Here is a 25,014-nt window from a genome sequence, read left to right as displayed (position 1 = left end):
CCATTTGGAGCACTCAGTACCCAGTACTGTATAATGTCACTGTAAATGTTTTAAACAAATACAATACATGTCAGTTACACCAAACATTATATAAATGTTGGATGAACTCGAGATGCAATGATGGTCTTCACTTGCAACACAAACCACTTGGTTACACAGCCTCTGGCCCCAACTGTTCCAGGAACCAGACGACATCTCGCTCTACTCCAATTTCCTGTAACTATTACGTTTAGCAATATGCCTGTGAATCTAACACAGATTTACAAAGCTATACTGTGCCGATCACATGGAACACACAAAAATCACCACGAGGCATATGAATCAATAAATGATAATTTGTCAAGTTAAACAATTAACGTTTTATACAATAATTAAATTTATTAAAAAAACTGTAAATACACAGCATTTACAAAACCATTTATAGCACGATCCATCTCATTCAATTAAATGAAGTGGAGTAATGATAAAAATGTTACAAAACAAACTTACTGTACTCTAACTTCAGTTGTCTTCTTCACGGCGGCAGGCACCAAGCCGGCAACACATCCCTAAAGGTTCATCAACCTCCTACTGAACGTGTATATTGTATTTACAAACATTCTGCTTGAAGACAATGAAAAATATACTTTAATTTCAACCTTGCAAGAAGAATACTGCATACATAGTTTATTTGCCAAACTCTTTGTTAGGTTTTACTGACATATTCATGCTTTGCACTTTGACATTAAATGTGGAACTAATGATGATATTCATACCTGGAGAGGGTTTTGGGAGTTCTTCTATTCCGAGCTCGACCTGGCCCCCGATTCATACACTACGAATATCACCAACTCATTCATACACTGTAATTTATAATGAAATCCTCTTGAACAGATCAGTTCAGAACTGAATCATTGTACAACAGTAAATCTAAATATAGAAAGCATAAATAACCACAGCGCTATTAGGGAGATGCTTGTAGCCTTCACACGGCCACGTTCAGATGACGTCCCAGCTGTACCGCGTGGGGGTTCGGTGTTCATTATGCTATTCAAACTACAGCTTGCACTCATGGATGACGAGAACATCACGCTAGTAGTAAAGTGACTCTGTTCTGTGATACTTGCTCCAGTTCTTGACGATACACCTTCAGCCGGTGATTTAGTTGATCTGACAACTGTGGAAAAAAATATTATCAGTACTGTATTTAATAATGCAAATACACTAAACATTTTCCAATTGAAAGGGCTAGAACTTTCAATGAACATTTAAAAAAAGTAAAATATACCGACAAATTAAATAATGTTAGTTTGCATACTTTATAGTGGAACTTCACTAAAATAAAACTCCTTTGTAGTCACCTAGTTGTGCTTGCAAGGGTTGAGCTCTGGCTCTTTGGTCCTGCCTCTCAACTGTCAATCAACTGGTGTTCAGATTCCTGAGCCTATTGGGCTCTATCATATCTACATTATAAACTGTGTATGGAGTCAGCCTCCACCACATCACTGCCTAATGCATTCCACCTGTTAACTACTCTGACACTGAAAAAGTTCTTTCTAACGTCTCTGTGGCTCATGTGGGTACTCAGTTTCCACCTGTGTTCCCTTGTTCATGTACCACCCATGTTAAACAGTAAATTTTTATCTACCCTGTCAATTCCTCTGAGAATTTTAAGGTAGTTTGTCCAAGTCTTGTTTTTCACAAATTGTGGTTTAGTAATAAGAAATCCCCCACAATGATGTAATGATGTTCAATGCATTTATGAATTCAAGCTACAGTTATAGCTGTGTGTCCAGCCCATCCTCCTGTTTAGGTAGTACTTATAATAACGACGAGGACCAGTGTACATACACAGACCAATTGCATGCCCAGGGAGGGTGTTGGGAGTTTTTTCTTCTATTCTGCAAGCCTGACCCGAGGCCAGGCTCGACTAGTGCCTTATAAGACACTAGTACACCTAACAGGTGTACTAGCACTAGTACACCTAACAGGTGTACTAGCACTAGTACACCTAACAGGTGTACTAGTGGCATATTAGAATGTTTGTTTAAGGAGTCGAGCGGACAACACACTGGACTTGTGATCCTGTGGCCCCGGGTTCGATCCCGGGCGCCAGCGAGAAACAATGGGCAGAGTTTCTTTCACCCTATGCCCCTGTTACCTAGCAGTAAAATAGGTACCTGGGTGTTAGTCAGCTGTCACGGGCTGCTTCCTGGGGGTGGAGGCCTGGTCGAGGACCGAGCCGCGGGGACACTAAAGCCCCGAAATCATCTCAAGATAACCTCATGATAACATGTAGTCCTATGGATTGCCTGTCACTAGCACATATTGAAACCCCCGAATGTAGCTGAAGAAACAGAGCCACACCGCCATTGCTCCGTCGTCCTTGTCTCTTTCCCAGTTATCTGGAATCCACTTTGGAAGATTGCATGCAGTATTACATTTGTTAACTCCACTGTGTTTGTATGACTGTATTCATGCATTTTTACCATACCTTTGAGAAATATTTGCTCTGCTGCACCTCTCTCATCTCTAGCAGCAGCTTGTCAAGGGCGGTGTATGGCAGCCACACTGGCGGCGAGGCAGCATGAAGACCACTACTCAAACCCACCTGCAAAATACAACTTATATTTCCCACCTGTGGCACAATCCACTTGTAATCTGCTTGCTGAATGCAACATTACCCATCCAGTGATCAGGGGCCAGATTCACGAAAGGACTTACGCAAGCACTTACGAACGTTTACATCTTTCCTAAATCTTTGACGGCTTTGGTTACATTTATTAAACAGTTTACAAGCATGAAAACGTCCCATTTAACTGTTGTTATTGTTATAAACAGCCTCCTGGTGCTTCGGAGGTCATTAGCTGTTTAATAATTGTAAACAAAGCTGCCAAAGATTGAGAAAAGATGTACAGGTTCGTAAGTGCTTTCGTGAATCTGGCCCCTGATCAATTAACTGAGAACATGATACAAGGTCACTCTACAAATATGTACGCTCACGAGATGAAACACGGTTGGAGTCCACACTTCCGTGGAAAAAGTGCTCAATAGCTCGGTTGAGAGCTTGGGCCTCACACACACGTAGGGTCCACAGTTCGAGTATCCTAGAGCCCAGATGAATGTAGCTGAAGAGGCCTGGGACATGAGGCATGCTCTCCTATTGTACCATCCTAATGTTGTTAGATAGGAGGAGTTCAGCTGACAAGAGATGGACAAATATTCAATTCCTGTTATCAATGCCTTTTAGAAAAAAGATAATCAGTGCACACCTGTGCAATGATTATTTGATATGTAAATGGCACAATGAATGTAGCCTATTCAATGCCCTTTAACTGAAACTGTGGTTGACAAAAATAACAGCCGGCATACTGAAAAAGACGTCTTGACATGATACACATGTGCGGAGTGAATCATGAGACTTGAAGGCATACAGTACTGCATGTTGTTGTATAGTATACATTCACCCAGTTCTCACAACAATTTTCCAACGTCCAGAAACTATGGTACTAAAGTGCCCTCATCCTAACCTACCAGAGGATCCACATACAGGGAAACAGGACAGTATGTCAATTTCACAAGTACAACGGTGCTAAATTTCATCAGGGTAATGACCAGATTAAATCCACTGCCTAAATTAACTCAAGAATTAAATAAATAATCCAATACAGGAAAAAGGCATCAATGGCTGTATTATTTGACTGGGCTGACAAAGATATGTGTCCCCCACACACACACTGGCTTGACCACCGAGCAGCGCTTCACGTGCACTGTAAAATAACACTACAGAACCAGGAAGAGTAAATGTACAGTATATACACAATATGAAAAATGCAATCAATAAATTATTGAACAAATTTAGATGAAAGAGGATAGCAGTGTTCACAATACATGTGGCATGTATAACAAAAATCTATGAACAAGATACTCATAGCTGTGGCGTCTGCGTTCATCTTGCAACCACAAAACATGCACATTAGGTCGACCACACCCATATGCAATTTGTTCGCTTTAAGGCCTAAACTGGGTGGCTATGCAGAACACACTTGAGGTACAGGCGCTCGCAAGTGTGCACAGTGACACACGTGAAAATATTCTATCACAATGATTACCAATCATTGTGGCCGCCACTTTGAAGTACATAATACAGAGAGATAACACAACACAACCCGTTCTCGCAAATTCGTAAAGTCAATATTGACTTATTAACTACGTGCATAGGTGATATACTAAACATAATAGATACCCTTAAAAAGCTTCATAGAAAACACCAACCTTACCTAACCTTGTTAGTATCTTAAGATAAGCATCTTATTGCTTCGTAATTACAATTATTACTTAACCTATACCTATTATAGGTTAGGTAATAATTGTAATTACGAAGCAATAAGATGCTTATCTTAACATACTAAGTAGGTTAGGAAAGGTCGGTGTTTTCTATGAATCTTTTTAAGGGTATCTATTATGTTAAGTATGTCACCTATGCACATATTTAATAAGTCAATATTGACTTATTAAATTTGCGAGAACGGGTTGCACAACACCCTGGTAGGTGACCAGTTGTCACATGTGTCACGGTATGACATGATGTCACGGTATGACATGATGTCACGGTATGACATGATGTCACGGTATGACATGATGTCACGGTATGACATGATGTCACGGTATGACATGATGTCACGGTATGACATGATGTCACGGTATGACATGATGTCACTTTCTGTGTAAAGGAGCTGCGTTCATGCACACACAAACACACCGAGTGCCAGGGCAGGTCTACACTGCACTGTCATTATGGTTAGCAATACAAGTTCCTGATCCAAGTGTCTTGAATGCAGGAGCTGATAATAATAATTGGGACACTGTAGTAAGAAACACAAACTTTTACTTGTGAGATATCACAGCAATAGACCCCATGGTACATGCACATTGTGAAGTCCAAAGCCAACTACAGTACGATACAAAGACAGGCCACGGTACATTTTGCATTGGGAGTTCAGTACATTTGTTGCCACGAATGAAGACAGAAGATAGCTTGAAGCAGCAACACAGCAACTTCTTGTGGGGGATAAGGGGGGGGTTTCTTTCACCCGAGAACTCTATACGTAAAACTTCACCAGGTCATGTAAACCCTACAGCCATGTAGTGTACCATCAAGTTAGCCTTATCATATCTCCAACCTCTGACATTCTTCACAACACAGTGAACTTTGACTCACCTGCTTTGTACCATGACCCAAAACACCATCAATGTACTGACAAGCTGTCTTCACCGCCTCCTCCAACAGCCCGTGGCTCACGTACAGCTGCAGTAACTCTCCACAATTGCGAATCTGTGTAACAAGGAAATACTTGTTCATGCAAGTCATTTATATAACATTGCCAAAATTCACAGACATACTTTCTGGATTATGAACTCCATTACTTATAGCAATAAATAGTGTCACAATAACATGACTGAAAATTAGACACCCGACTCACACATCTGAAAATAGTTCTGAGGTTTCGGGCCATCCTGAACCATCATTAAATTTTGTTTGAAACACTGTCACTTCTTTGTTTTCAAACATGTGTGTTGGGTGTCCAACAACATAAGTATGGATGGCAGGAGAGTAATCAAGAAAAGTATCCTCGGAACACAAAAGGAGTGATGTAAAGAGTACAGAGGATGCAGTGATGGCAGCATAATGTGAGGAGTTCAGCAAGTATAATGTGTACGGGCTGGTGTGCAGCGTACGGGCCGGCGTGCCGAGTACAGGCTGCGATTATGTGCACAGGTTGGTGGTGGTCTTGTTAATAATTGGAGCTATGGTAGGTGTGGTGGTTGTGGTGTAAAGGTACTTAAGGTGGTGGTAGTTGCAGATGTGTTGACTGTGGTTGTCTTATGTATTGTGGTGACTGAGTAGTTCAAGTTGTGATTGTGATAAATGTAGCTGAAGTGGTGGTGTGTGTGTGTTTGTGGTGGTGGTTTTAATGCCTGCATCAGTGGTTGCAACAATGGTTATATTGGTTGTGTACAGTTGTGTACAGTAGTAGTGGTTATTGTATGCCATTATATTGGTTGCAGTGTTTGTAGCTATGGTTGTGTAGGTGGTGATGACTGTAGTGTGGTGAACTATGGTGGTAGTAATAGCGAGGGAAGACAGATCATATGGCACTTGACTTTACAGAGAGAGATTAAGATGTAATCATTAGCACCGTCTTAGTACTGAACACTGGGCAATGTCTCGGCTATATAAATCTGGCAAAATACAATTCCCTGGCTGCTGACCTACATCAGGTCACATGCGGTACTCAAGTGTCTCGAGGGTAACAAGAAGCAACATGTGAAAGACAAAGACCTGCCATAAAAAATAAACAGCAGTACTGTAGTATGACAAGATACAATAACTGTTGTGTACCTTGTAGGAGTTGACGAGCCACGAGGGAAGTGCGGCAGTGTTCTGGAGAAGCACCGACGCTACTGCATGATGGAGCACCGACTGGTTAGCACGCTCCTCTTCCTCCAACAATTCCTTTAGTAGACACCACCATTTTTCACACTCGTTACTCTCTCCTAGAAATGCAAATGATGCTTTATAATGTAGAATTCTGAAATAATGTGCTCAAATGTACACGAAATAACTAAATTCTCCTGTGAATTTAGGTGTATTATTTAAACAAATTTACCCGTTTCATTAGACGTTTGCCCAAAACGCTATGCGTATTAGTGGCTTTAGGTATTGTATGTACTACCTCTGGTTAACCAAGTATGTAATGTTTGACCTTTTAAAACTGGCACCTGAACCCAGTACTTGCTGCCACCAAGTTTGGAAACAGCACTATAGTATATTGTTTGAAAATTCACATGTAATTTCTTTTACTTCTAGTACAAGACTTATTGCCCAGCCATAATTAGTATCTTTTCTGCAAACTGACTGAAAGATCATATTCCAGGAAAAGTAGTGGGAATGATAAGCTCTGAGCCTGCTAACAAGAGTTTAGAAGTCATCTTCTCTACCCATCTGTGTATTAAAAATTAAAAATCAGTTTGAAAGAAAACAAAAATTGCTAAACATTTCATTTTCTACTCACACACAACTTTCACTTAGTACCATTCATTGTCACTGCTGCACAGTAAAAGTGTGTCAAGTCCGAAAATATCCACACATGATCAATTCCCGAGACACAGTACTCACTGACTATGCCATTTTCCTCTTGAGAGTTGCCGACGGCGTTACGTGGAACGTGAGGATGTAGACACGCATGGGCCAACCCTTTCAGGACAGGTGCCACAGGATGCTCAAATAGCCTAGCAAGACGCACAGCCTCCCGGAACAGTCTTCCGTGGGTCAGCAAGCTGATGGTGTCGGCAGCACTCAGTGGACCTCCTGAAAGATGTGTGCATGTTCATACTTGTCTGTCTACTTAAATCATCAACCCTACTTTGAAATTTTGTACAACTCTTACTAAATTCTCTTTCCATCTGTCCACACTTATTACATTTAAATCTCCAATAACTTTTCAGTCTTTCTCCAGTGACTCAGGGTATGACTGCATTGATTGGGAAACTGCATTGTCAAAATTATAATTTAATGTCATCAATGTTTTTCTGTTAGAACTCTTACCAACCCTGCTCTCTAAAAAAAAAAAAAAAAAAAAAAAAAAAAAAAAAAAAAAAAAAAAAAGTTGAATGTAATGAAACACCATTTTCTGAGCGAGACTTGGAGCTTCCTGGATCTATACCGGACTGATGTGTATATATTACTGTGGTAAGAGTCAATCGATAGAGTTCTTAGCCAATCAGGGACCACGAGCCAGAACTTGACCCCCTCTATGTCTGCTGACTACCAGGTCAGCCACCCAGAAAGGTAGGAATCCCAAAACAAAGTACAGTTGGTTAAAAATTGCAAACCGAAAGCCGAACGAGCAAGCGGAAATCTCCAATCAGAAAACAAGCAAATAAGCACATCACCACCAAAGCCACCGCGCCGTTGTCTGCGCAGCTCCCCCTTTCCTGGGAGGGGGGGGGGGAAGGGGGGGGGCCTAGACCTCCCGCACCGGCAACCCAACCCAAATTCTGAGGCTGAAGTGTTGGGTAGCCGTCAATCGACTCTGGCTCCAATCCTTGAGCCTTGGATCAAGTTTTTTACCAACCCTAAATTTTCAAGTTGAATCAAGTCTTTATATTTATATATAAAGATACAATGTCAGCTACAAAAAAAAAAAAAAAAAAAAAAGACCTACTGACTTTTTTGCGAACGCTTTGTATGGTGAAACAAGTGGGAGAGCAATATATATTTTTTTGCCATATCTATAAGCTTATTTCATTATATTTGTCACCTTTGTTCTCCGAGTGGATAATTCCCTACCTGGTATATGTGGGAATGTGGGCACTGGTACCGAATGTTCGTATACATGTAATACTCAACGTAAAAGACTTCGCTACCTCCAAGCTTGCTTATTTGGAAAAAACAAGAATATGTAAAGAAGCCCCACTGCCTGAGCATGCACTAGAGAGACTGGGAAGAGTATTAACACAGGCGATGATGCTGACAAACTCTAGCAGACACTCAAATAGCTTAGCAAAACAATCAAAGGGATACATTTGGGGAAGGGATTACCTGCCCGAAACGCTTTGCGTAATAGTGGCTTTAGGCATTGTATGTACTAGCTCTATCTATAAAGCCAACAAACTTTGTAAAATCTCTTTATGTATGTACCTTACCTAAATAAAAATTATTATTATTATTATTATTTGTTTTTCACAACCCACCGAGAATCCCAGGTTCAATTCCCAAACTGGACACAAATGGTTGGGCAATTTCCCTTTCACTTAATGCCTCTGTTCACCTAACAGTAAGTACTCAGGAGTTAGGCAAGTGTTGTGGGGTTGCATCCTGGGAAAGGTCAATAGTTGACCTTGGGGGAGAGGGGAAAGGGTTAGGACCACAATACAAGACAGGGAAATTATGCAGTAAATATATATTTTATATATTACTGAAAACTCCACACCCCAGAAGGATTTCAGTTGCATATTGGCTTGGGGACCATTCAAGCTTGTTCACACTATATATATTATATATACACACACACAAGCTTCTTGTCCCCAACAACAATTACACTAAGAACTTGATTTAGTGTCTAAAACAGAATAAGATATCCATCACACAACCTCAGCACTAATAACATATTGAATTTGGTCGTTTTGCTCAACTTGAACGAAAAACTATCAAATTTATACCCAGAAAGCATGAAACTCACCCGATGATGGAATATCTGGTTGCGTTTTGACCATCTTCAGCCTGGCATGAACCAACTCATACTCTCGCTCTATGTGCATCAGCTCCAGCACTTTCACCTGTGGACGCCGTCGAGAAACTGGAGGAGCGACTGATGCACCATCACTGTTGCGTTTAGGACTCACGCCATCTATTATCACAAGTTAACATCATTACAAATACAAAATGTTAAATGCTACAGGGAAATAAACTTAAGAAGTTATTCAAAATAATGTATTTTCTCCATATCTTGCATAACAATATTTAATTAACACCGGTATCTAAATATTACACTCATTCCCCCAGCATAAAAACTTACCAGTCACGGGGCTTTCATGTTCATCTTCAATTTGGTCGTGTGTCGGTTTGGGAAGAGGCTTAAGTATCCATGCCTGCTCAGGTGGAATGTGTCGTAAGCAGTTGAGGCACGCTAGATAACATTTGGCCTGCTGTCGAAGACCCTTTTCCCCTACACCTTCAATATTGAGTCGCAGAGCACACTCGTACATCACACATGCAGCTGCAAAAAAAAAAAAAAAAAAAAAAAATTGTTGCATAACATTTCCAATGCACTCTACAGCTATAAGTTTGCAAAAAAAATACAAATTAAGTTTGGACAAAGATGTTACAAATCACATTTTCCTTTAAACAAAATCAAAGTTTTAGGCAGTGCAGCACTCAAAACCGAGAAGGTGTGGTGACAATTCAGTATTAATAACTGCTATATACCTATTGCTTTCAAGACCCTGAAAACAGCAATTCACTACACTAAAAGCATGGCAGAACTTCAAGTTCATAACACTGTCTTAAGGTCCTCCGTAACAACAAGTATCAGACAGTCTTCACAGTCACAAACATGGACACACACCAAGTTATCCTTCACAGTCACCAGTCACAAACATGGACACACACCAAGTTATCCTTCACAGTCACCAGTCACAAACGTGGACACACACCAAGTTATCCTTCACAGTCACCAGTCACAAACGTGCCCACATACACCAAGATATAATTTGTAGTCATCAATCACAAAGTACTTGAGAAGAATGTTACCTTTCTTATAATTGTGTTTGCTGATGTGGAAGGCATAGAGCAAGTCATAGTAGTTGTTGATGAGAATATCTGCCGACCGGGCACGATTCTCCAAGATGGTGATCACGTCCGACTCCAAACTGCCGTACTGGTAGCTCACCAATGTTGTCAGGCACCTGCAAGTGAGATACTGTAGAGATCCAATCTTCCTTACTTGCTGAAATTCTCACTGGTGGTATTTAACCTGTTTGCAGTACTGCAATGGTACTGGTATAATTTGTGTCCATACTACCGGCATTGTGACGTATTCGATAAAATACAACAACGGGGAACACTTTGACAATGTTAACATAAAATACAGGAAATGTTGGAAATGAATGAGTGTAGGGTTATTGGTTTCAAGTGAAGAGACTAGACAACTATTACACTTCAATAACCAGAATTAAATATTGTCAAAGGATGACTCCCTAATAAGAATACTGAATTCAATAAATTAATGAACACAGTAACAGTCTCCTCCGCCTACAAAATAACATCCGAGTAGCCTGATGTCAATTGTGGGAATGATCCTCAAGGCTATAACAGCAAATTCAGTAAGAAAACACCCTAACACAGGTCTATCCATACACACAAGAGAATGTGTGTGTATATTCAAGTGCAGAAGCCAGACAAATGGGTCTAGCCTCACCCAACTAGGAAGGGGAAAATGGTTTGGGGATACAGGATAGACTTAGGCTGGTCAGAGCCAGCCTAAATTAAATATTTGAAGAAATATTAGCATTTACCAAGACTCCCATGTGATTTTCATAGTTGTGTGTGAAATATGTGGTTATGTTCCCCCTAGAGTTTTTCCACTGCTTCCTAATAAAGTTTCCCCGAGAGATACAAGGAGTTGTTTCAGTTCTACTTAATACATTTTCTGAGACAAGGGTGAGAGGGGGGAAACAAAAAGAGAGGGAGAGAGAGGGGGGAAAAGAGGGGGATGAGAAATGGGAGAGATGAAGTGGGGGATCAAGGGAAGGAGGGATGAAGTGGAAGACCAAGGGGAGGGGGATGAAGAGAGATGGGGCCTTACAGACAATGTACATTAACATGTGAGCTACAGCATATCCACACACTGAAATTTCTCCATTATCTTTATCATCTGATGTCCCCCATGTATACAATTGCTTAGTACTTATGCTAAATTAGTTGAGATAATTTAAAATCATCTTGGACATACTTTCTGTCATGGAGCGATACAATCAGCTGACGTAGACAGTTGCGTCGACGATGCTGGTCAGGACAAGCCAGGAGAGCAGTGAAGGCCTCATCATGATGGTGCAATTCCAAGTGATGCTTGAACACAACAGAGTAGAGTGCCGACATAGACGCCTGGTCGGTGGAGGCCATGGTCACTCCTTCTTGGGCCACTTGCAGTGCTAGAGCTGGCTGTCCACTCTGCTCCAGTAAACGAATCACACGCAGGCAATACATCACTCTCAGTTGATCTGACGGAGTCTCTGGCCCTCCATTGGCTACTTTCATGCCAAGAAAATCTTCAGTGATGACACCCTCCATGGCAGCCAGGAGGAGGCGTGCAGCCTTGGTAGCCTCGCCTTGATTGAGAAGTGCTACTCCTAACAAGAATTTCCTAGAGCAACTATTCCATTCACACCAAGGTTGCAGAAGCCTGACATACTCCTGTACAGCTCCATGTTGTCCTCCCCACACAAGCCACTCCACCAGTACCAGGCAACGACTTATGGGCCATGCCAACTGGGCCACCGTCATGGTTAGAGGCATCAGCAACTCGGCCCACCCACCACTGAAGCAACCTTCGGCACTGCCGTCATCTAGAGATGGCCCCACTAGTGCACGAGCTTGATCACCTCCACTGCTTAGGAAGAACAGCTCTAATACAGTGGCAGGGTGACCCGGGACCGGGAGAGCACTAACCACTCCTGGTCCATTGCCGAGGGATAATGCCGCTAGCTGACGCTTCCCGGCTTCCAATGTAGCCTGACTGGGCTGGATAGCAGGTGCTGTTGACACATGCAAGAGGGCAAAATATGCTTGAGTAAGGAGGGCCGTCTTTGGCAGTAATGTAGAGCGCAGCTGAGCAGCTGCATCGGAAGTAAGGCGACACTTGTGACCCAGGTGTAATGCCATCTGCTGTAGGAGTAACAGGTCTCGACATAACTCCAGCCTGACCTTAGCCACTTGGGCCACTACTGCACTGACAATGGCTGCCCCTGTACGCCCAGAGAGAGCCCCAGATAAGCTTCCTGGTGATGATTTGATGCCATTTTCTAAAGTGAGGGCATCTGGCATACCCATATCCAGCTGTAAAGCATGAAGATATGCCCATAAACCAGCCACCAGGCCAGACACACTCGCTAGCTGCTGTCCCAACTCTTTTGAAGGCAAAGCACTTTCAGCCAAGAGTGAGGCAGTGATGGATGCTCCAACTTGGTCTGGAGATTGAAGGTGATGAAGGTCAAGGATGAATGCAGAAGCCACTTCTAATGGTATCATCTCCTTCACTGAACGTAGAGGCTTGGCCAGTGCCACGACGGCAGCAGTTACAACGGAATCTTCACTGAGCACGCCCTCCAGACTGCTTGCATTTAGGCTGTTGAGAGATGCCAGAGCCAGTACCTCGAGGGCATCCATGGGCCGCACCCACGACACCACTTGCTTCCTTACCACCCCAACCAGGCGATCACTGCCAACACCCACAATACCTACTGGCTTGTGTCCAACCTGATGAATAGAAAAGGATGAAAGATGATAATATAACAATACAAAGGATGGTACAATATAAATATCACACACACATTAAATAAATAACACGATGAATATCATGAAGTGCAAAATTCAACTGCATTTTTGGCGACGTACATCTGCCTGGTGACGAGAGTCAGGGTGTTCAGAAAGACAACAAACTCTGGGTGTTACCTAGTCTACTTCTTGTCGATTCCAGGAATCAACGTCCCCACAGCCCAGTCTTTGACCAGGCCTCCTGATTAGTGGCCTGGTTAACCAGGCTATTAGATGCCTCTATTTGAAGTCTAAAATACAAATCACAGCCTTATTGATCATATATCCATGGGAGGCATTTATCAAGTTTTCTTCTGAACACGGCGAGAGGTTGGCTTGTTATACCACTTATGTTTAGAGGGAGTGTGTTGAAAAATTTTGGTCCCCTTAATGTTGATAAAATCATCTTTCAGCATGTCTAGTGCATCACCGTTTTTCAACAGTGCTATTTTTGCATTTCCTGCCATCATTTTTTTTTTTTGCAACACCATAACTTTTGCGTGTACAGTATAGTATTGTGAGTTACTAATTCACAGTGTCTTCAAATTTGTAGGATTGTGCACAAGCAGGGCATTGGAGTTGATTTGTAGCCTGATTTGCACAGGATGCTTACGCACTTGTGTGCAAAGTCCTTGCATAGGGCCAGGATAACAGTTTAGGGCATCATCAGATAGCCCCTGATGTAAGCCAATTACTGGCACCATCATGGCACTTCACTGCAAGCTTTGTCAAGCACCAGAATTCTGTCTGGAAAATGCATGTATTCAGCCGGTCGGCCGAGTGGACAGCACGCTGGACTTGTGATCCTGTGGTCCCAGGGTCGATCCCGGGCGCCGGCGAGAAACAATGGGCAGAATTTCTTTCACCTTATGCTCCTGTTACCTAGCAGTAAAATAGGTACCTGGGTGTTAGCCAGCTGTCAGGGGCTGCTTCCTGGGGGTGGAGGCCTGGTCGAGGACCGGGCCGCGGGGACACTAAAAAAAAGCCCTGAAATCATCTCAAGATAACCCCTTTTCAACATATTCCAGCATTTTCAGGGATGCATGAAATTGCATTTTGTGCCTTTGGGTCCATATATGTATATTCAGCATGGGGCAATCTCAGCAAGATAGCTCCAAGAAGTCACTGCAGTGCTCCCTCCCAGAAAAGGTAGTTTTCAGTTGTAAAAATTTTTTATACACTTGATAACTTTTTTCACAACTTTCAAGAAATTCGTTGGGCAGTTCCTGGTGTCTCGCCAAACCTTATTGTTGTCAATCTAGCTAGCTAGGCTGTTTGAGAAAGCAGCCTTCAAGCCAAAAAACATACTACGGGATCACCATAGCCCGTGCTACTTGGAACTTTTTGTTCCAGGTAGCGAATGTTTAACAACAACAACAGCCTTCAAGCCAATTTGAATACTACAGCCTGCTGATTCAACACAGTGAAACAACCAAGTTTTCCTATGGAAATTAATCTACTCATAATATTTTACAAACTAGTTGGCAATATATACACATACATAATCCAGTACAGTTTAAAATAAATAAGTTTGGGGAGGAAATCTATTTGGCATGCATGATGCAGTCAGCCATACATACCAACCACATGGCCATGAGGAGCTACAAGAAATACAACCAAATATATCTACTAATAATATACAGTACAACCTTAATACAACGGACTACATGGGCCCAACCAATTCGTTGCATCTGGAGATTCCTTCAGGATGTATTTCCCGTGCATCCTGGCTAATTTTACTAAGCAAAATTTTCTTTTCAATCTATAATATCTTGAGTTATCTTGAGATGATTTCGGGGCTTTTTTAGTGTCCCCGCGGCCCGGTCCTCGACCAGGCCTCCACCCCCAGGAAGCAGCCCATGATAGCTGACTAACACCCAGGTACCTATTTTACTGCTAGGTAAATGGGGCATAGGGTGAAAGAAACTCTGCCCATTGTTTCTCGCCGGCGCCCGGGATTGAACCCAGGACCACAGGATCCCAAGTCCAGCGTGTTGCCCGCTCAGCCGACCGGCTCCCTATATATATAAGAGAACTATCAAAAGAACATGTCTGTACAAAATTTTGACTGTACATGTTTTGCCGAACAAAAACCTCTAACTGGAAATTTAAGAGCCATAGAATTTGGTTTTAAATATGCTCAGTGGCTTTCCCAAGGCCCCAACTATTTCTTGTTGCATCCATCAGTAAACTTGGTCCCAATATCTTAAGCAAATCCACACATCCCCCTACTTCAGCAAACTCACTTTTGTTCATAAAATCGGGCAAGTAAATATAGCGTGGAAAGTGTTTTCCAACCAGAGATTCACCAAACCGAGGTCTGATGAATGTACGGTGTGGGGTGTACCTGCTGGCACCCAATGTACGGTGTGGGGTGTACCTGCTGGCACCCAATGTACGGTGTGGGGTGTACCTGCTGGCACCCAATGTACGGTGTGGGGTGCACCTGCTGGCACCCAATGTACGGTGTGGGGTGTACCTGCTGGCACCCAATGTACGGTGTGGGGTGTACCTGCTGGCACCCAATGTATGGTGTGGGGTGTACCTGCTGGCACCCAATGTACGGTGTGGGGTGTACCTGCTGGCACCCAATGTACGGTGTGGGGTGTACCTGCTGGCACCCAATGTACGGTGTGGGGTGTACCTGCTGGCACCTAATGTACGGTGTGGGGTGTACCTGCTGGCACCCAATGTACGGTGTTGGGTGTACCTGCTGGCACCCAATGTACGGTGTGGGGTGCACCTGCTGGCACCCAATGTACGGTGTGGGGTGCACCTGCTGGCACCCAATGTACGGTGTGGGGTGTACCTGCTGGCACCCAATGTACGGTGTGGGGTGTACCTGCTGGCACCCAATGTACGGTGTGGGGTGTACCTGCTGGCACCCAATGTACGGTGTGGGGTGTACCTGCTGGCACCCAATGTACGGTGTGGGGTGTACCTGCTGGCACCCAATGTACGGTGTGGGGTGTACCTGCTGGCACCCAATGTACGGTGTGGGGTGTACCTGCTGGCACCCAATGTACGGTGTGGGGTGTACCTGCCGGCACCCAATGTACGGTGTGGGGTGTACCTGCTGGCACCCAATGTACGGTGTGGGGTGTACCTGCTGGCACCCACTATATACTTTAGACTTACTTCATCACAACAAGAGTAGGAGATGATAACACAAGTTATAGCAGGTGGTAGTCTGTTGTGTAGAACATAGCCCGTACTACTTGTAGAACTAGGAACAACCCGGTTGTTACTTAAAAATGCTCCTCGCTGTCAGGTGGTTGGCATGTATAACTACATATTGGTTGACCAAAGAGCCAGAACTCAACCCCCAGAAGCACAACTAGGGGTGTACATGGCACTCATTCCTAAGTAGCTAACTCATGTGCAGACCCAGACCAAGGTAGATGGAGACAGACCTGCTGGTACTGCAGGGTGTGAGAGTAAAAAGTGGCCCAGGCCTCCAGAGTAATTTGCATGACCTCCTCTTCAGAAAGGTTGGCATTAAGGCGGGCCTCCACCTGGTCCCGCAGTGCTGCTTCCACTTCCTCTTTCAGCCTCCACATACCCCTGTCTGCTAAGCTGGAAAAGTCTACACTGCGGCGATAAATCTGAAATAAAAATGAGAATAGACATTTTGAGTTAACACTCCCATTCCAAGGACTAACCACTCATCATTTTCTATCAAGGTCTACCCACTCATCATGATGAGTGGGTAGACCACAGGGAGTCCAGGAGGGGGGGGGGGGGTTAAAGTAGTGTTATTAACATGTGACTGTTTTACTTATTAAACAAAATTTAACACAACTAGACATTTTTTTTGTCTTAAGAACAGAATTTTCATACTTTCCCAAACTGGCTACATAAATGATCTACCAGAGGGAACACAGAATTATATGAACATGTTTGCCGATGATGCTAAGCTACCGGGAATGATGAGACCACTTTGCCGACTCCAATGCTCTTCGCGATGACCTGGACAAAATAAATGTACGGAGCAACACTTGGCAAGCAGAATTCAATATGAATGAATGAATTGATGAATTGAATATGATGAATTCAATATGAATGAATGAATTGATGAATTGAATATGATGAATTCAATATGAATGAATGAATTGATGAATTGAATATGATGAATTCAATATGAATGAATGAATTGATGAATTGAATATGATGAATTCAATATGAATGAATGCCATGTTATGAAATGTGGAATAGGAGAGAAAATAGGACACACAGAATGTACAAATTACGTGAAAAGGCTTTAAAGAACTTTGACAAAGGAAGAGATCTAGGGAAAGGGTTGTGAATTGCAAACTTTCCCCCGAAGACCACGTAAGACATTGTGCAAGAAACACTTTCCAACTTCAGAATCACTTTTAAATACATGGAATATGAAATACTAAAATTATTCATGACTTTCGTGAGATCAAACTTGGAATATGCAGTGGTCAAGTGGTTCCCATATTTCAAGCAGCACATCAACAAACTGGACAAGGTGCAACGATGTACTAAATGGCTTCCAGAACGGAAAAACAAGAACAAGGAAGAACAAGAACATGAACAAGAGCTACAAGGAAAGATTAGTAGTGTTAAATTTGCCAAAGCTCAAAGAGAGAGATACAGTCAGAAGATATGATCATGACAAACAAAATAGTAGCAAGAATCAACAAAATTGACAGAGGAAATCTTTACGCTACAACTACAAGAAAAAGGATCATAGATTCGAGCAAAGACAGCAAAGATGCAGAAAAAATATTAGAAAGTTCTCTTTTGCAGAGTGACAGACAGTTTGAACAAGTGAGAAGATAGTGGATGCCAAAACCTTCAGTAGTTGCAAAGCATCATGTGACAACAAGTAGGTGCTTACCAGTTGATTGAAGGTCAAGAGGCAGGAACAAATAGCTGAAGCTCAACCGCTGCAAACACAATTAGGCAAATACAATGTATACATCCAGTGAGCCGGCATAATCACAGTGTAAATCTAATCAACTTTCCCAGGTTACACACACGAGATACTCACCCCTAGAGCTTTGCGAAGGGTGTGCATAGAAAACCGGTTTGGCATGAAGAGCTCTCGTAGGTAGATTTCCCGAGGATCAAGGAACGGGTCAGTCAGAGGAACTTCTTTCTCTAGGGGTGCCTCAAGCACCACACTAGACAATCCGGGTGGATCTTTTGATCCCTCTCCATCATTCACTGGGGCATACAGTACCTTCACATTGACACAAATGAGAATTAATATGCCATCAGAAGACACCTAATATTGTACAACAATTAAAATATTTTAAACATATTTTAAGAAACACCACATGAACTCCAAATAAACATTCCATTGTGAACATTTATACCTTTATATACCTCTAGCTATACCTTACCTAGTGTTTACCTGTTTTGTAAATTAACTCATGAACAATAACTTAAGTCAAGGTAAACTAAGGAATAAAATCAGGGAATGGAATAAAATGCAACAGTAGTAGTAGTCATCCATCAGTCTCAGGAGACTATGGAATTTGGCTCTGGTTGTCGGTCTAGAGTGGCAGCAATACAGTATATAATTATCTTATTTCCCGGGTATAACCCCAGATATTACCCCATTACCCCTGCTATTACCCCCAGGGAAGATGAAGCTTGATGGCAAAAAGAGTTGCAATGATATTAGAAATAAAATCAATTATTCACCACAAGACACATAGCCTAAGATACAAGGACAGATTAGGGAAGACCAACTTAAAACCTTAGTGAGGCTATCATCACACGTTGATGCAGGGAGGTAATGCAGTTATCATCAGATGACGATTTAAGTTATTATTAATGGATTTTACATGTATGATAGAAATAAGGATATAACAGCTAAGTGGATGCGAGACAATAGCCAGGTTTGGCTGGGAGACGATAGCCAGGTGTGGCTGGGAGACGATAGCCAGGTGTTGTTAGGAGCCGGTCGGCCGAGCGGACAGCACGCTGGATTTGTGATCCTGTGGTCCTGGGTTCGATCCCAGGCGCCGGCGAGAAACAATGGGCAGAGTTTCTTTCACCCTATGCCCCTGTTACCTAGCAGTAAAATAGGTACCTGGGTGTTAGTCAGCTGTCATGGGCTGCTTCCTGGGGGGTGGAGGCCTGGTCGAGGACCGGGCCGCGGGGACACTAAAAAGCCCCGAAATCATCTCAAGATAACACTTTTTTTTTTTCATCTCAAGATAGGAAACGATAGCCAGGTGTTGTTAAAAGATATTGTGTTTACCTTGACACAAACATCCTGCTATCGTGCCACGGTTGCATTACTATGTGAACGCAGTTATCACCAATATTAGCAGGCAAATGTGGTCATCACTGTATAATTACATGATATGAATACCAGGGAGGTTCATGTTCATATGGTGTTTTCAACTCGTATAGTTGTAATAAAGTACATCAGGTCAACCAATCAATTGAACATAATAATAAAGGTGCTATTGAAGGCCAATCCGTTTTAGAGAGTATTCCATCTCAGTTTTTGTGAATTATAAGCTCGTAAATCAAGTTATTCAACATTGATACTATCGTAAATATATGAAAACAAATAGTATGTGATCAAAGAAACAAGCAAGGTGAACACTGGAGTTGTATCTTATAAACAACAGTGTCAGGAAGGTTATTATCAAGTGTGAACAGATGCCACCACCACACACCGCCACTTTCTGTGGCGGTGACTGTCATGCAACCTGTCACAACTCTTCCAACCAGTAAAAATGCCTCTATTTATATACTTTTATCAGTTTGTCTTCCATTTGGCATTCAAATTAATAGTTCTATTAGAAGAAAAAATATTTTTGGGGAATTTTTTATTTTTGTGTGGGAATGACTATTTTTCAATAGAGGTACTAGACGGAAACATGACGTCCAGGAGGAGGATCACAACATTAAAGATAAAGAGGAAAAATAGGTGTGAAAAGACACACACACAGCATCCAAATGAGAAAAAAAGAATGGGAAGCACAGGTAGAAACTTGTTAAGAGGGGTAAAAAAAACATATCACTCATGGTAGTGAATGTTGGGTATGGAAAGGGGAAAGTGCTCAAAAAGAACAAGCACTGGAAATTACCTCTTGAGAGAAAGCAACTGTAAAATATGAGGAATGAGTATAGCATTGACAAAGAATGAGAGATGTAGTACAAGTAAAAAGCCAGCACTGAATGTAATGAAACACCATTTTCTGGGTGAACCCCGGAGGCTCCCTGGAGTTATTAGGCTGATGTGTGTTATGTTAGTCTGGGGCATTAAACAATTGGGGTTCAGCCTACCATGAGCAAGAATCTGGCCCCCTCAGAGAGGCAAAGGGAGCAATAGCCTATGGAAACCCTCAAGTATTTGAATGCATTCCATGTCTGCCATTGACCGGGGTTGGCACCCAGAAAGGTAGGCATAACAAAACAGATCCCACATGGTAAGAAAATTGCAACCAAAAACTGAACAGAGGCAGAACTCCCCTTACCTAAAGAAACAAGCAAGACCACATCAGGCAATGGGCTGAAGTTGTTGAGGAGCTTGAGCAAGGGGTCTGGGGCTCCCCCCTCCCGGGGAGGGGGAGGGCTGCACGGACAAGCGGCGCAGTGGCAGAGTGTGGCGCTTGCTCGTTTCTTTAAGTAAGGGAAGTTCTGCCTCTCTGTTCGGTCTTTGGTTGTAATTTTCTTACCATGTGTGGTCTGTTTTAGTATTGCTTACCTTTCTGGGTGCCAACCCTGGTCGATGGCAGACATGGAATGCCTCCAAATACATGGGGGTGTCCACAGACCATTGTTCCCTCTGCCTCTCTGAGGGGGCCAGGTTCTGGCTCATGGTCTCCGGTAGGCTGAACTCCAATTGACTGATGGCCCCCAGACTAATATAACATATGAGCCTGATAGCTCCAGGGAGCTGGAGGGGCTCCCAACAGAAAAGGTGAGGAAAGGAAGTGTGGAGTGGAGGAGACGATGTGCAACACAGACGAAGGCCGTGTGCACATCAACATAGATGTGTTGATGTGCAACACACAGGTACTGTAATGACATGTTGTAAGGATGCCTGAAAAATTGTTTAACAAGAAAGGCTAAATGAGGGGTCTCGGACGGTCGCTGCCTTGAAAGGGAAGAATAAAATATTATACGGAAGAAAGGGTGGTAGTAGTACTGTAGTTACAACTTAAAAGAAAAAGATTAGAGTAGCAACATGAACCTCCTGGAGAAAATTCTACTGTGAACGCTCCTTGATCTCAAGCTCCCGGGGGGGACATAAGGCATCCGGGCTTTACAGTAGATAGATTACGTCTAAGCAGAACAAGTCATTAAAATGAATACCGTGTGTTTCATCAACTCACCTGTGTCTCGTTATTCGCATCTGTCCACAAAGTCCAAATGTACCACGACGTGAGGCTGAAGTCCACAAGGTCGTACTGAAAAGAAAGTAAGCACCAAGTCTTAATTCCCATCATCTAACCCAGTTACCTGTGAAAAGAAAATTGCTTAAGAAATGCTTATTGTATGCCTAATAGACAATTTTAAATAAAACTCTGTATAAATAGTGCAAATAAGAAATGATCAGCTTTTAAGTTTTAGAATACGTTGAGTAGCTTGTGTGCAATAGTCACTTTTAGCTGAAGACAGGTACAGCAAAGTTTTCTATAATTGGTTTCAAGTCTTCACCACTTTCATGTGTTAAGATCGTCAAATATGCTTATGAACCTAACAAAATCTATACACCTCTAAATGAGAACATTCTCCAGTCAAGCATTGTTGAGAAAACCACACAATGATTACACAAACAGTTCAAACAGTCCTACAATGGCAGTGTATAATACACAATTATACATAGTGATAACAGTGGTGCCAAATGACTGCCATGATTTAGACAAGACAGGGAATATATCCATGAGAGCAGCTGGACGCCTGCTGGATGTGGTGCTGGGATTTGTTCTACTCTTGGAAGCCCGGCCCAGGGCCAAGCTCGACTTGTGATGCCTAATGACAGCATTATAAGGCAAAACAGCGATGTATTAACACTATCGCCCGCGCCATGTGAGCATCGCAGACTTTGACATCATGGGGCTAATGGTGCGGGCGAGCGTGAGGCAACACTAAATGTGTACAGTATACTCTTTTCAGTTTTCTCACCTTAATTCTCTTGCTACGTCGTTCCTTTTGGTATCATTGTGTTCGCAATTAAATTCCCTGCAGATGTACATGCATATAATGTCCAAAAGCCTGGCGAAACTCCCTGCAGGAAAGCCTAAAATTACCCGTGAACGGGCACCAATTTGCACACCACAACCTAATGTGTATACTCGTTCAGTTTGATAACATCAATTTTCATGTTACATCGCTCGTTTTGGTATCAAATTGTTCGCAATATAAAGGCGCGCATTGTAAAACTAGTCCCATAATAATAGCACAGTAGAATTTTAACAAATATTTTAAAATTTAAAATTTAGACCCAAAAACGTATTTATAATCTTTCAAGTGTTCTGACATCAAGTTTCGTGTTTCATCTTTCATTTTGGTATCAAATTGTGCGCATTCTAAAGGGGCTTATTTTGAAACTATCACGAGGTTGATCGGATAAAATATGAATTTTATACAAATATTTTTGCAGTGGATGCGAGTCCTGTCCAAGGATTGGACGAGAAAAAAAATGGACGTGATCAGTGTCGAAAGTGAGTGATACTGTTAACATTACCAAATTAATGTACTATACTTGGATGACTTGTTAGTGTAATACTGTTCCATTCCACAGGAACAGGAAGGGGTCAGGATAAGGATCTGGGATGGGACGGGGGGGAAGGAATGGTGCCCAACCACTTGTGGTGGCCGGTCGGGGATTGAATGCTTACCTGCATGAAGCAAGACCGTCGCTCTACCGCCCAGCCCAGGTGAATGGAATTTTCAGATTATCTTTGCTAGTTACAAATTTTATGACCTGTAATGGCCAGTTAAATATTTGTTTAAACATTCTACATTTTGATTTTTTTGACGGCTCTACAGAGGCCACGACAAGACGGAGCGTCACACCGCTGCCCAGATCAATTACTTTATTCTACATTCACATTAAACAAAACGAGTCTTCTGGCAAGGTAACAGTGGGGTCAGTGGCACGATTTACGACACCAATGATGCTACATCAAATTTTGCACGGACAAATTATAGGCAAAACAGTATATATACCGTATACATCTTCCAACAATTATGGGCAAGACAGCACACTACAATGATTGGAAAACACAGTACTACATCTTCCCTCAATTATGGGTGGAAAAAAAAAATAAAACTGACAAAGCAATAGGAGTGTACATCACATGGGGACACGGTGCAAATATTCAGTATTTTAACACACTCCAGTAGTAGTGTAAAGCACGTAGGTGTATAAATATAATACTATAGTCACCCCTCACCTGCGGTGGGTAAAGGGTCTTGATGTGGCTGAGTGTTATCTGACCAAGGTTCAGTGTAGGCTGGTAAACAATGAGCAAATGTTTCTCGGTGAAGTTGAGGAAGACGCCCAGGATGGTCTCCTCTCCCTGCCCACAGCTGCGGATTTGGTGCCGCTGAGCTGAAGAAGTCAACAACACTTGTCAGGCTTTGAATATTCACATGTGAAGCAAGCACAATCTTTCCACATCACTGTACATCATTACTGATGGGCGATGTACCATTACTGATGGGAAGTATTCATGATCACTCATTATTAATGGGGAGTATTCAATCACTATACTTGCCCTACATTTGAGAGCATTACTGTGCTGCAGCAAGTCTTTTTAGTAATACATCCATAATTAAAAGTATTGTCCGACTAAGTCAAATCCTTTTAAATCAATACTTTATCATCGTGTTCAAACTTACCTCCAGGATTTAACTTCCGTCCAGCCTCGGCCGTGTTCTCGAGCGTGTCATGTGCAAGAACACACTGGAGGCGTGAGCATGACCACGCCCGAACTTTACCATCACGGCACACCCCCACCGCCAGCACATCTCCTGCTAGTTCCTTTATCACGAGGCTTGTCACCGTCTCGCACCCCTCAAGACCTCTGCTGTGGATACAATATTCAATCAATTATTCCAACCATCAACCTTAATAACTAACATTTTCTAACTGCCAGAAGAATGAGGGCAGTGTATCAGACTGGAAAAGGGTTACTAGCAGAGTGCCACAGGGTTCAGTTATCTTGGTTATCTCGAGATGATTTCGGGGCTTTAGTGTCCCGCGGCCCGGTCCTCGACCAGGCCTCCACCCCCAGGAAGCAGCCCGTGACAGCTGACTAACACCCAGGTACCTATTTTACTGCTAGGTAACAGGGGCATAGGGTGAAAGAAACTTTGCCCATTGTTTCTCACTGGCGCCTGGGATCGAACCCAGGCCCACAGGATCACAAGTCCAGTGTGCTGTCCGCTCGGCCGACCGGCGAGTTCTTGTATGAGTACTGGTCAGTTTATATCAATGATCTACCAGAAGGAACACAGTATTACGTGAACAAGTTTGCTGATGATCCTACGCTTCTAGGAAAGATAAGAGACAGACCATCGGCATGCCCTTCAAGATGACCTAGACAAAGTAAGTGTATGGAGAAACTCTTGGGAAATGGAATTCACTGTGAATAAATGCCATGTTATGAAATGTGGACTAGGAGAAAATAAGCCACACACAACCTACAAATTTATGTGGCAAGGCATTAACCCTTCAGTGGCAGTCATACCTTCCTATGCACAAAAAAAATACAATTATTTTTCATTTTTAATGAAAATTTTTTTATAAATCTTACAACCAAATACATCTTCATAAATAATTTTTAAAGATTTTTAAAGAATTATAAATTTGTATGCAAAATGTACTGTAATAAAAACATAAAAATAAGTGAGTATTTATTATTTCACTGGGTGGAGGCGCTCAGGAAGGGTGTGTAGTGATGTGTCTGGCGCCTGTCAACACCCGGTGC

General features: G+C 42.6%; 1 protein-coding gene across 2 annotated transcripts in view; it reads right to left on the bottom strand.

Annotated features, from left to right (window-relative positions):
* Positions 1-358: 358 nt before the first annotated feature.
* Positions 359-25,014, bottom strand: part of Nup160 (nuclear pore complex protein Nup160) — a 37,109-nt gene continuing 12,453 nt past the window's right edge. Inside the window, exons 7-20 of one of the 2 annotated variants that reach the window (XM_045763694.2) lie at positions 23,924-24,111; positions 23,476-23,633; positions 21,409-21,483; positions 18,096-18,287; positions 16,489-16,680; positions 11,496-13,018; positions 10,295-10,449; positions 9,561-9,761; positions 9,225-9,392; positions 7,160-7,351; positions 6,383-6,537; positions 5,201-5,314; positions 2,474-2,590; positions 359-1,156 (exon numbers count right to left, since the gene is read on the bottom strand). In XM_045763694.2, the coding sequence (XP_045619650.2) occupies positions 1,067-1,156; positions 2,474-2,590; positions 5,201-5,314; positions 6,383-6,537; positions 7,160-7,351; positions 9,225-9,392; positions 9,561-9,761; positions 10,295-10,449; positions 11,496-13,018; positions 16,489-16,680; positions 18,096-18,287; positions 21,409-21,483; positions 23,476-23,633; positions 23,924-24,111 (3,520 nt within the window). In that variant the 3' untranslated portion in view covers positions 359-1,066. The remainder of the gene's footprint in view (positions 1,157-2,473; positions 2,591-5,200; positions 5,315-6,382; positions 6,538-7,159; positions 7,352-9,224; positions 9,393-9,560; positions 9,762-10,294; positions 10,450-11,495; positions 13,019-16,488; positions 16,681-18,095; positions 18,288-21,408; positions 21,484-23,475; positions 23,634-23,923; positions 24,112-25,014) is intronic. The other variant, XM_045763695.2, reaches the window with a different exon arrangement.

The sequence above is a fragment of the Procambarus clarkii genome, chromosome 54, assembly GCF_040958095.1.
Source record: "Procambarus clarkii isolate CNS0578487 chromosome 54, FALCON_Pclarkii_2.0, whole genome shotgun sequence".
In the NCBI taxonomy this organism is placed as follows: domain Eukaryota; kingdom Metazoa; phylum Arthropoda; class Malacostraca; order Decapoda; family Cambaridae; genus Procambarus; species Procambarus clarkii.
Note: the sequence above shows the minus strand (reverse complement) of the source record. Positions and strands in the feature narration are given on the sequence as shown.